The sequence below is a fragment of the Rattus norvegicus genome, chromosome 1 (assembly GCF_021556685.1).
Source record: "Rattus norvegicus strain SHRSP/BbbUtx chromosome 1, alternate assembly SHRSP_T2T, whole genome shotgun sequence".
Taxonomy (NCBI): Eukaryota; Metazoa; Chordata; class Mammalia; order Rodentia; family Muridae; genus Rattus; species Rattus norvegicus.
Window position 1 is genome coordinate 164,831,732 of NC_141534.1, and position 13,041 is coordinate 164,844,772.

The window sequence follows — 13,041 nt, forward strand, 5'->3', positions numbered from 1 at the left end:
TTACACAAAATAAACATAAACGTTCAATAGATTATTAGCCCTCATATTGAATATTACCTCTATGTAATTTCAGAATATGATATGACGATGCATAAACTTTGCTTTCTGAATGGTGGGGGTGGTGGGACAGGGACAGAGCCTCGCTATGTAGCTCAGGCCAGCCTCAAACTGGCATCTCACTGAATCCATTCCCACTTTCTAAGTGCAGGGATTACAAGTCTCCACTATCAGGGCTATTTAGCCGGGGGCAGGGGTTGTTTCCTTTTTTTCCTAGGCATTATGAGCAACAATCATGTCTTGATAAATAATGATAAAGTGAAATTTTCATTTTTTTGACTAATGGTCCCCAGTCTAGATTAGTACAACTGGAATTAAGAGAACGAACACTTAAAAGCAGTTCTGTTGTCTTGCCAAAGTACTTTCTCAAGGGGTTCTGGCCGGTTCTGCTTACAGTAGAGGTAAAAGACGGTTCTCACAGCAAGCTACCAATGGCAACATTACGTATTCCAGTTTCGATTACTCAAAAAGTCTTCTTGATGGAGTTACTTTGCTTTAATTTGAGTCATTTGTGTTTCAAAGCAGTTTTTAAAATTATATTCTCTTTAGAAGTGTTTCTTCCTTTGTTCTGTTCATGCTTCGAGCATGTTCAATACATTTTTATCAGTTTCTAAGTGATTTTATTATGGATCCGTTGTGAATTATTCCTCAGCACACCCATTCCAATTGTTCTCTGTGTGTATGGATTTTAGGATATCTGGCATTGAGATCTCCAGAGGATAAGGCTGTGCAATGTCTAATATTCACAGGTTTGTACTCCCCCTACCCCTGGAGGCTATCAAAGCCCCATAGCTGAGCACAGCAGAAGTCGTCTGGTGACAACATACATAAAGCTTTCCATTAACAGGAACCTGCTGGGAACTGTTTCTGGAAGTTCCTATTTTTTGTGAAGATGGCCATATTTCATCTTTATTCTTTTTTTTTTTTCTTTTTTCTTTCGGAGCTGGGCACGGAACCCAGGGCCTTGAGCTTGCTAGGCAAGCGCTCTACCACTGAGCTAAATCCCCAACCCCTCATCTTTATTCTTGAAGGGTATCTTAGAATTCTAATTTGCAGTTTTTCTCTTAGCACTGGGTCGGCCTCACTCTCCTTTGTTTTGTCTTGCTTTGTTTGTGTTGAGAAGTGTGCTACCTAGCTTTGATCTTTTGAACCTCGGCTGCTCTCGAAAAATTTGCCTTTTAAGAGTTTTTCCTTTATTTGGTTCCCATGACTTTATGATCTTGTGCATGGGTTTCTTTGTTTTTTGTTCTGCTTTAAGCTTGTGTTGCTTCTTTAATTTGCAGATGGCTCACTCAGTAGGTAAAGGCTGACAATAGAGATCTGACCCCTAAACCCCCATGATGTCAGGAGAGAACTGACTCCCACAAGGAATATTCTGACTGCCACGTGCATGCTGCGACATGTACCTCCTGCGCCCACAAAATAGATTAATATAAACAATATTTTTTTTTAAAGAAGACAAATATTTTCCTTAGAGTGCAACTCTCCAGTGAAGAAAAAACTGCTCAGGAAACATTAACAGCAGCTGAAACTGAGCCAATCCATGTAGAACGAGCCCACTGTGCAGCCATCAGTATTACAAACTCCCAGTTTAAAGAAGTGGTGGCTAACAAGAGACTTCCCTTTTCAGGTTCCGTTATGTATAAACAGTCACATAAGCAAACTCATAAGACAGAAGGAAGAGAAGAAGGAGAGAGAAAGACCCCAGGGCTTCCTTTCCTCTGGTCCGTCCACAGCAGAGCTGAGGGAGACAGAGTGCTTGCCCAGAGTGTATGGGTTCAGTCAAGTGGGTCACCAATGATCAAATACCTTACAGACAGCTTCTGGGGCAGAGAAGAAATAAAAATAAATAATATGGCTAGCAAAATGATTGTGAGGAAAGATGTCGCATTGAATGTCAAGTCTTACGTTTTACTTGTTATTCGGAAGCGTAGTCAATATCAACACAATCACTGTTTGAGTAGTAATACTTTGGCTTCATGTAAACCACTATGAAGATCATCTTTGATCTTTTTATTTAATCTTCTTTTCGAGGTCTGTTTGGTTCTGCTTTTTTTTTTTTTTGTTCTGTGAATCCAAGGGTTTATTTCTCTGAAAATCATTTTTAAAAACTTTTAAAAAGTATTTATTTGTGTGTGTGTGTGTGTGTGTGTGTGTGTGTGTGTGTGTATCACGGTGCATGTGTAGAAACAAGAGTACAGCTCGCAGGAGTCAGTTCTCTTCTCCCACCACAGGGGTTTTGAAGATCAAACTCATGTATGTCATCAGGCTTGGTGGCAAGTTACCTTTACCCACTGAGTCTCGCCAGACTTGGATCTTAGATGTATAGATATATATTTTTTTATCGTTCCATTAATTGCATTTTGTTGGGCACAATTTCATTCGTTTTGAGAGCTTCATTGGGTCCTTTTTTCTGTCCAACCTCTGAGTTGGACCCTGCCCTCTCTTACACTAGACACATAGTTACCACTGAACTACAACCCAAAGCCCTCCTTACATGAGCTGTCTTACAGAGTGCCCCTCCCTCACAGCATCTTTACCCAAAAAGCTTCTGCTATGAAAGCTACCTGCCATATCCATATATATATATATATATATATATATATATATGTATATACATATATATACATATATATCTTTGGAGTATTTCTTTAGGTTCTGAGGGGAAAGGTCATTTGCGTTTTCTTGAAATAAGAGGTATAGATTCTTTGGCATAGAAAATCCAGACAAATAAGACATCATGTCTCCCAACAAGCCACTAGTAGAGTTCCCATAAATGGTATTTTAGGAGCAACATGTGTAGGACACAGCTGTCTCATACAGGTGAGAGCAGTTATGGAAGAAGGTGTACTATACCTGGACAAGAAGCTAAAAGGTAGAGAGAACTAGCCACATTGATGTAATTAATTTAGGGGTTTGGGGGGGGATACTCTCGGCCCAGGGAGTGGCACTATTAGGAGGTGTGGCCTTCTTGGAGAGTTTGTCACTGTGGGGGTGGGCTTTGAGACCCTCCTCCTAGCTGCCTGTGAGAAGTCTTCTCCTGTCTGCCTTTGGAACAAGAGGTAGAAGTCTTAGCTCCCCCAACACTGTGCCTGCCTGGATGCTGCCATGCTTCCTGTCATGATGATAATGGACCGAGCCTCTGAACCTGTAAGCCAGCCCCAGTTAAATGTTATTCTTCATCGGAGTTGCCCTGATCATGGTGTCTGTTCACAGCAATGGAAACACTAAGACAGAGGGTGATTCTTTTTCCTTTGTTATTGCACAATTTCTATATCACATTGATTATTAAAGATGATATAAATTTAAATATATTATAAATAGCTTTGTAAAGATCTCTCTTTATTAATATATTTGGCTGATTATAGTTCAAAATTAAAATTAAAAATAAATCCCCACGTGCTCATGGTTCTGTCCACCAAGTGCTTCTCTTCTTGTCCCTACTATTTGTTAGTGTGTTATGTAACTTGTTTCTGTCTTTACCCTAATGTACGTGCTATTACTGATCCCTCCTATATTTTAAGGACTGAAACCTTTTTTTCAGGGTTGTTTTTCTAGGGACAGGATGCTGGTTCTTTTGGTCCATTTTGGTGCTGTGTGCAGGTGGGATCCTGACTGTCTACACTTCCTTGCTTTTGGTGAGTGATGCTTCTCATTCTTTGTTTCTCGAGCTCCCTCATGGGTTGTCCCCTCCTGTGCTGTTGTATCTATTTTGTTAAGAAAAGAATAATATAGAATAATGGGGAGACCCAATGTGTGACAGATTTCGAAAGGCTTTGAAAGTAAGAGTATGGTACTTGGCAAACATGGGTTTCCACTTTTGGAAAATCATTTTGGAAGTTATAATGTGAAGGCAGAATCTTTCTTTTCATGAGGAAGATGCAGATATATTCTATGCTCTAAACTCTGGGCCACTAAATTGTACCGTGCTCACACACAATTAGTGGGTAATGGCTTTGTTAGCTTCCAGTATGAGACTATTAGAGCCTCGCAGAGTCTTGGTTTCAACAGACTACTTTAGCCTACCTCTCTTGGACAATGGTGAGAAAGGAGAGAGGCCTGGCTTTGCACACAACCTCCCACCCCATCTTTAGGGCGTTTACTCTGAGAGCTCAGTGTGAGGCTCAGTGGTGAGAATGCTGTGCACTGTGCAAGGCCCTGAGTTTGATTCCCTGCAGTGAAGAACACAGGTTACGAGGAGTAATTTTGGTCAAGGTTACTATAACTTGACCAAACTCTCCTAAGCCTAGGTTGCTTTTAATTGAGAATAGTATTAATAAAATGGTATTTTTGTAGGGCCGAGTAAAAATAAATAAAACTATATATACAAAATTATTGCAGTAAAATGTAAGTGCTTTGTACCTGAGTATGCTAACGTCTGAGGACTCAGGTTTGCAGTTTCTGTGTTCATATTGACTTGAAGACTGGCTAGATTTAGACTTAGATTTAAAATGTATTGATCATATTCCGAAGTTAATGACAATCATAACATCAGCACCAGTTCTGGAAAGAATTTTTAAATGACCCTTGGGAGAGTTGGCTCGTAAGCTCTCTTCTCTTGTTAGTGAATCTAAGCACTACCAGGCATTAAGTCCATCCCAGAGAAAATAATGTGCAGAAACTCAGGAAGCATCAGTGGTAATGGCTGTGAGATCCTAGAGGAAAGAATAATGAATTCTTCCTAGGGAGCTAATAGAAGCTGCAGGCAGAAAACGGCATTTGAACTAGCTCCACGGGTCAGTGGCATGGGGGAGAAGAGCCTAAAAGGGGTGAGAAGAAACCTGGCAAGAGAGAGTAACGGGTAGCCAAGGTGGGGCCACCATGACACGGACCTCTGAGCAGCTCTGGGAAGGACGTTGGCGATGCCATTGGCGATCTGGAAATAACCACCCGCCTCCTTCACTTTGCAGTTGTTTGGGTTTCTGTTGCTCTGGGAAAGGATTGAACTAACCCTGCATACGTCGCACAAGGTAAGAAGGAGTCGTCCTCACAGGAGACCACAGACGGGATGGGAGGAGCTCCCGGTGGTCCTTAGGACATGTGCATCTCGTCCTCTTTCGTCACTCTCTGGACAGACCTGCTTGTGCACGTTCACTGAAATACGTGCGTTTCTGGCAGTGGGACTGAAGTACGGAGCCTGCTGAGCCCGTGCCATTCTTTCTCTGTCCCACAGGTCCATGTCATGCTCACCGGCTTCGTTCTTCCTGTCCCAGTCGTAGGCACACGTCTTACTCTTGCCTTCCTTTTCCATCAAATGCCATTCTCACTGAAGCCAGCAAAGCCGGGCCTCACGGTAGCAACCCATCTCCAACTTCCTGAACTTCTACTTCTAAAACGTTCCACTTTCTCTATTTGGGCTTGACTCAGCCTCTGTCTGTCATGGTGGCGAGGGCAGTGGCTCTTTCCACGATGGCACTTTCCTGGGGTCAGTGCCTGCTTCCTTCGTTCTCTCCCTGAAACTTCTCCTTTAAGATCTGAGTGACCTTTCCCCAGTTGAATCCCTTTAAAATGATGATACCACCATGGCCTCTGTCAGTCACTTCTACCTGGTCCCCAGAGACCAGGCAACCTCACTCCACCTTCTCTGGGCCAATATCGTACTTACAGCACGGAGCTTCTGACTTCGTCCTACCACTGACGAGGTCAGCTCCAGTAGCACGTTCTTCCTTCTTCTTTGTTATAGACCTTCTCAGGCATTGGTTGTGACCGCATGTTTCTCCAAATGGGAACATGTCAAGTCTTTTGCGTGGCACCCTTAAATCTCCTCTTACTCAAATGAGAAATTCACCTCGGAAAGGCAACTTAAGTATTATTAAAATAAATGGAGATTGAAATCATGAGCATGGGAAGAATAGACACTGAAAGGAAAAGAAAAGGTCTTAGTGCCAATACTATCCATTTTAGGCTTTGGACGCATGAAGCGTATTATTCCCTTTCAATAAATCCTCAGCCAATTCCTCGGCATCCCACTTCCATTAGGCACAGCTGTTAGTTTCATCCAGAAACTGACGAGGCTATGCTCTAGGCTAAATTCTAGCCACAGAATCTTACCCTTTCCATACACAACCAGCAAGAAATTGTTGTTGGTTTCTAAAGTGGGAATGCGAGTATGCGATTAAATCACATGTTTTGGTGAACGTTTTTACTATGTCCTACCTCTTTTGGATACATGTAATGATTATCGAATCAGTTTCAGAGAACAAAATGCTGTTTAAATCTATCCCAGAATGAAAATCTCTGATACCTGTTCCTCTCAGTGAAGTTAGACTGGTGTATAAAATCATGCTTTCTTCTTCTCCGGCATCATCCTTAGAATTAATTTCTATACATCTTCAGTGGGATTTTTGTCCATCAATTTGATAAAATCTTGCCGTTATTTTCCAAACCTTCTTGTCCTGAAGAATTTCTGGATCTAACTGCAGTCATGAGTCTGTGGCGATGAGATAGATGGAGGGGTGTGTGGGAGGGTGTGACCGTCCCTTGGAAGGTCACTGCTTTGGTTTAGGTCTTCACACTAACAAGTCCCCCTCTGGGCAAGGGGACTCTTTAGGGCTTGGAAGTTTATTTTTACCCTTTTTCAGAATAACCCAGAAGGGATAGTACTAGACTTTCTAGTTTAGCTGGGAAGGCCCTAGTTCAGACTGCAGCGATGAGTCGAAAGTCCTTGTAAACATGCTAGTAACGTGACTTGCTTATAAAAAACTCTAAGGTATCAGTCAGCTAGCAATACTGGGATGACTCTGAAATTTTCTAACGAGATAGACTTAATATATCTTGGTTGTTTTCACTTTAAATAAGCCCGGAATTGCAGGGGCTTTTTTGTTTGTTTGTTTTTTGTTTTGTTTTTATGATGGAAAAGGGCTTGCTCAAGCTGTGTGATTAATAGAGTGGTAGGTAAGGGTGCTGTGTACACTAACAGGCTCCTTCTGTAAGGCAATATTTCTACAGATTCAGGTCAAAGCACACCTCATATTCTTAGCTCAAAATCAGAATGCCTGACTATTGTGGATGAGTGAAGAAAGGCGTCCATGAGCAGTGGTGTTTCACATGACCAGATCCCCCCAGGGGAAACATTCTATTTGTACCTTACGATTGCCTATAGCCTTTAAATATTTGTAAAGGCTGCTGTTGAACAAGAGGTAAATTCACCAGTTCATGCATTTAGTTTGCTGATAGGCTGGTAACTTTGACTTTATGTATTTGAGAGCTTGCCTTGCACTTTTTTTTTATTGGTTGTTTTGTTTATTTACATTTCAAATGTTATCCGCTCTCCCAGTTTACCCCCTGAAATCCCCCCACTCCATGCACCTCCCCCCGAATCCACGAGGGTGCTCACCCACCCACCCACTCCCGCCCCACCGCCTTATCATTCCCCTACACTGGGGCATCAAGCCTAAGTCCCAGGGTTTCCCCTCTTTGCACTTCTTTCTTTATTTTTTAAGTCAAAGAGGAGGAAAACATTTGTAATGGCTGCTATTGAAATTGGGGGGATGGCTAAGGGTGAAGATAACTGATGGCTTAAGGACAGAGATACCAGATTGGTAGTGGCATCAAGCCACACAGTTATGTAATCCCTTCCAGTCACGCTACACAGCAAAGACTTGGGAACAATGAAAGTGAGTTATTGGAGCCATCTAACACTGAGGACTCACAAGGTAATTAGATTGAAAAGACGGGGTCTAAGGTAGTATAATTAATCATATGTAATTCACAAGGAGAGTTCTGATCCAAATCTGGTGTCTAGAAGTAAAAAAAATCCTTTCGCTTTCCCCAGGTCTTCATTTTTCTAGTCATCATCCTGTGCTCCTTCTTACTTGGTGTTTTAAACCAATTCTGGAAGGACAAGTGGCTGATAGCTGGGCTGTCACTGCAGGTAAGCATCACCCCAGAGCTCGCAGCACTGTGTCCAGATGTGTCTAGTCTGACTTTTGGCTTTTCCCCAGATCTTTGCTCCCTTCGTGCACCTGAGCCTCATAACTGTGATGGTTATAATTTCCTGGCCTCTAGCCATCTGCATGGCCCACTTGGAAACAGAAGGTACATCACGTGAGGCGGAACCTTGCCTAATCTCCCCAACTCGAACACACCTCTTAAAGGGACAGAAATGGCAGCTAGAGCTACCTGTGTACCTCTTAGAAATTTCTTTAGCATGTTATGGAGGCATGTCTTTTATGGTCTCACTTACCAACCCCTGTGGCCTATCATTGTATTTCTAGGACTGAGTCAGCCTTCTTTTGAGAAGGATCCTTTTAGAAAAATGTCTTTTCGCTTTCATGTTAGTGCACACCGTTTATCTGGGGCGACGGGGAGGGCAGAGGGCACATCAATTCTGCTTTGACCCAAATGCTACTCATAAGACAGCCTGTTCATACACAAATCTCACCGATTTCAATTAATACTCTGTCCTGAGAGCTCTGGTTATATCAGGCAACCCAGAGAAGTCCTCTGTGAGTCCCTGTCTTACCTAGCAACTTAAAGAATCGAGAATGGCTACCTCTGCAGCTGGAGTCTTCTCTATTCTTTTGCGATGACAGCGGAGACAAGACAGTGAGCTCTGCATGTTGAACTGTTCGGCAAATGGAAAGCAGTAGGGTCTTCTTTCCACAGATCTCTTCTTACTATTGGTTAAGCGAAGGACACTTGCTTCCTGGCTCGTGGGAGGGTGCAGGCAAGTGAAGGGTTGGCTTAATGTCGGTGCTGGTGTGTGTGTGTGTGTGTGTGTGTGTGTGTGTGTGTGTGTGTGTATGTGTGTGTATGTGTGTGTATGTGTGGGTGTATGTGTGTGTGTATGTGTGTGTATGTGTGTGTATGTGTGAGTGCGCATGCGTGTGTGTGTATATGTGTGTGTGTGTGTGCGTGCGAGCACTCGCGTGTATGTGGTGACTGTAGTAAATTTTAGACAATATGTCGAGGGCAGGAACGTAAATAGAACAACAATGAACTGTTTTCTCTGTTTCAGTTAAAAGAAGATACATGATGGACAATTATGAGCACGAAATACTGGAGAAATGTAATGTATTCCAAAGGTTAAGAGGTTAGAGATGGAGATCCCAATCTGAGAGTCACTGAAGCATAGGTAGTAATTTAAACAACACACGCGTGGGTGGAATCCTCAGAGCTCTAAAACAGAAGGTGCTGGGAAGTGGCTGATAACAGGAATTAAAGATAGATTGTGGTGTGGGAGCTGGGCATGGGTGGAGGTGTGCAGTGGGAAGAGGAGAAAGAAAAAGGAAAAGGAACAAAACTATTTATCAACTATGATGAGTCAACAGTGTCGAACCACCTCTGTGAGCAGTGTTAGCTGCCAGACAGACCTAATTTACAGATAAAAGATGGAGACACAGGGAAGTTACATCATGTGTCCTCGGTTGCAGTAAGGGGTGATAGAGCTTATACCCACACTCCTGTCACTTGGTACCTTTGCCACTACACTGCTCTGCCCTAAGTTAGCAGGTCTGTTCAGACGATCTTCACAGCCACCAGGGCTCTTTCAGAGCCAGCCAAGCTCCTCTTCTGAGACGCTGTTTCTTATATTTCCTTCCTTCTCTTCCCTCCCCTCCCCTCCCTCATTAAGTCTCCCTTCCCTCCCTCCCACCCGCCTTCTGTACCTTTTTCCATTTTTACTCTCAACTTCCAGCAGTCTTGCCTTGGTAATAATGTCTTCGTCTGAAATGTAGGTCAGCGGCAGAGCACTTGCCTAGCAAATGTGTGGTCTGGATGCAGTACCCAGCCCTGAAAAAGTCTTGTGTCTGAACAGTCCTGTGTATTCACATCTAACCCCTGATGGAGGGTGTGATAGACATAGAAGAGTAAAGCGTGGCCTGGCCACTGCGTGCGTAGGCAGTTAGCTGTTGGAGATGGCTCTCTGCCCCTCTTTTCCTTTCGACCCACTTGTCTCTCTTTCCAACTTTTTCAGCTTTACAAGTAACTGCTGGACTGTCCTTCCTGATCATTCTTTTATGTCTTTATTTGATGCCGCTGGGGATTTATTCCCCCTGTGTTCTGAAGAAGGAGAATTTAGGGCCTAAGCCTGCCCTCTTTGGACATAGAGGCGCACCTATGGTAGGTCTGAGGACACTGAGCACGGACAAATGCAGGTAGGCATGGGGCCTGTCGATGAGAGAAGGGAACTCAGAAGTACCAGCAACTCTGGAGAGGAAAGGGGTTGTTGGCATGATAAGAATAAAGAGCCATACACGTCGCATTTGAACTCAGGCCATCAAACGCCTGGTCAGCTTCTCTTTACTGTGCCCAGTGTTCAGCTGGATAGAGGGGATCACAGTCAGTCTCTTTGGAAAGAGCTCAGGGAGCCAAGCTCTGCTTCTCAAAGCCCTTTCATTCCCAGGCTCTATCATAAAATAAATGTTGGGAGGAAAGACTCTAAGGCACAGTGCTTGATGTCCCTTTCTTCCATAGTTGGCGCCAGAGAATACCATGATGTCCTTTGAGAAGGCTGTTGAATTTGGTGTTTCTGGTCTGGAGACAGATATATACGTAAGGTAGGGCTAGGGTAGAGGGCAAGAGATTTGTCCAATTCAGGGGAAAGGAACAGTTGGCTCAAGGTGTAAAGAGAATATGGTGTAATACAAAATTCCATGTTTGTACAGCATATTGGCACATGCCACATACATGAACCACAGCTCCCTCAAAAAATATACCCCTTTACCTCTATGTTCTTAGCCAAAAGCTCATAAACCACGTGTAATTCAAATGTTTTTCCAGTGTAAGCCACTAACTACTAACCCGGGACTTACTCATTAATGTTCCTTAGATCTCTGTGATAGTCTAGGCCACCTTCTGAGTGTCGAGGAGATGCAGTTGAGGGGGATGTAGTCATTCTTACCTTCCCGGGGTGACCGTGATATGGCATTACAGGTGAGCAGAGGATAAGGCCACTTGTGACAATAAGCCTTTTCGGAGGAGAATAGACCAAGTGCAATGGAGTCTCAGTGAAGGAGGACACTTCCTATTCCGTGATAGAAATAATCTATATGCTCAAAGTTATGCGTAGGTTGGCCTTAAAGGAAAACATCTTGCTAACGAGAGATGAGGTCATTCCAGACAAGAGCGTCAGCCTATTCCAAGGCTTATCAATGAGCGATAACGCGTCATAGAGCTCCATAAATGTGTACTGGGCAGCCGGGTAGGTGTCAGAGGCTACGTGGCTATTGGTTTTTGTTGTTGTTGTTGATCTGTTTTGTTGTGTTTGTTTTAATTTTACTATGTTATTATTTGTTTGCTTCTGCATGGTACACGTGTGCCATGGTGTGTGGTAACAGAGATCAGAGGATAGAGTTAGTTCTTCCATCATGAGGGTCCCGGAGATCAGAACAAGCCTGTCACATTTGGGAGCTATTTCACCAACTCTGTACTAGCTGTTGTTTCGGGAGGCCAGATCTTGTGTAACTAGGACGGCCTTGAACTCGCTGTGTAGTTGAGGATGAATTGATGCAAACTTCTGACCCTCTGCCCTACTTTCTGAATGCTGGGACTACAGGTGTACACCACCACATCCAGCTTTTAGAAAAAAAATAAAATTTAATTTCAGCTTTTACAGTGATGGAGCTCAAACTCAGGACTTTGTACATGCCAGGAAGGCACATTTCCACTGAGCCACACCCGGTCACTTTGCTTCCGCCGCATTTAATATGCACTGGAAAGAATTATTAAAGTGTTAGGCAGCAAGGTGTATCTATACTCCAAACAAAAACAAAGGAATACCTGGATTATAGCAGGGCCAGGAGCCAGAGGGGGTGAGGGTGGGGGTGGGGTGGAGGTAGGGTGGAGTGGGGTGGGGGTAGGGTGGAGTTGGGGTGGGAGTGGGGGTGAGGGTGGAGTGGGGTGGGGGTAGGGTGGAGTTGGGGTGGGAGTGGGGGTGAGGGTGGGGTGGGGGTGGGATGGGGTGGGGGGTGGGGTGGGGGGGTGGAGTTGGGGTGGGAGTGGGGGTGAGGTGGGTTGGGGGTGTGTTGGAGTTGGGGTGGGGCTGGGGAGCATTGCTATAGAACATGTGTATCTAGGCATCTTAGGAAGTGGAAAGGCTTCATTTTTCCTATGAATGTATAGTATACATGCTGAGCATATAGTCCTGCCATACTCACTCAATGAGGAAAGCACAAAAGGGAACTTTTGATTTAACAGAGGAGTAACCTGGGTTCACAGAAGGGAACTGTTACTCAGGCCATAAGGCTTAAAATGCACATGGTAAGGGAGTGATTAAGACTTGATTGCCAGACCCCCAAACTGGGATTTTTTCATTCACTGAAACTGAGTGTTTCAATGGGACCCTTGGGTCACTTCTGGAAGTGCTCAGTGGTCGTGGGCTTACTGTGGTAAAGTTCTGGTCCAGTGAACCCCTAAATCACAGTCATGTTCTCTGCTGTGATGTTAACTCTTCATACAGATGATCCTTCCAACTTCTTTCTCTGCTTGCTGGTTGACGTCGCTTTTCAAATGTGCGAATGCCTCTACCACTCTAGCAGTCATACCTCATACCTAAGCCCTCATACCTACTGCCTCAGATTGCTTGTCGTCCAGGGTTCGTCTAGGGCATGAAATTCATTACCAAGAATATTAACAGGGAAACTGCAATACAGAGGACTACTAGATACTAAAACAGTACTCCAGTTTTACATAAAATAGGGTTTACAATGAACCTAATGTCACCCTGGTAGTCTCCGATTTGAAGATTTTGTGATTCCTCTTGTTTTTGTCTCATTTGTCTAAGGCTCTATCAATCTTGTATATTTTAAAACACTGAGCTCTTTTTTTAAAAAAATTTATTAGATATGTTTCTTTACTTACATTTCAAACATTATTCCCCTTCCCGGTTTCCTGTCCATAAGCCACCATCACCTCCCCTTCCCCTCCCCCTCCCCCATATGTGTATTCCCCCCATGCATCCCCCTTACTCCCCCCATATTCCCCTGCACTTAGGGTCCTACCTTGGCAGGACCAGGGGCTTCCCCTTCCACTGGTGCCCCAACA

General features: G+C 43.9%; 1 protein-coding gene across 4 annotated transcripts in view; it reads left to right on the plus strand.

The window, feature by feature from the left end:
* Gdpd4 (glycerophosphodiester phosphodiesterase domain containing 4) overlaps nucleotides 1–13,041 on the plus strand; it is a 109,153-nt gene that overhangs the window by 22,118 nt on the left and 73,994 nt on the right. For all 4 annotated transcript variants that reach the window (NM_001432536.1, XM_087589436.1, XM_087589433.1 and 1 more), the window contains 7 exon segments: nucleotides 3,602–3,695; nucleotides 4,968–5,027; nucleotides 7,832–7,930; nucleotides 8,001–8,094; nucleotides 9,017–9,091; nucleotides 9,974–10,119; nucleotides 10,474–10,556. In NM_001432536.1, coding sequence (NP_001419465.1) covers nucleotides 3,602–3,695; nucleotides 4,968–5,027; nucleotides 7,832–7,930; nucleotides 8,001–8,094; nucleotides 9,017–9,091; nucleotides 9,974–10,119; nucleotides 10,474–10,556 — 651 coding nt within the window.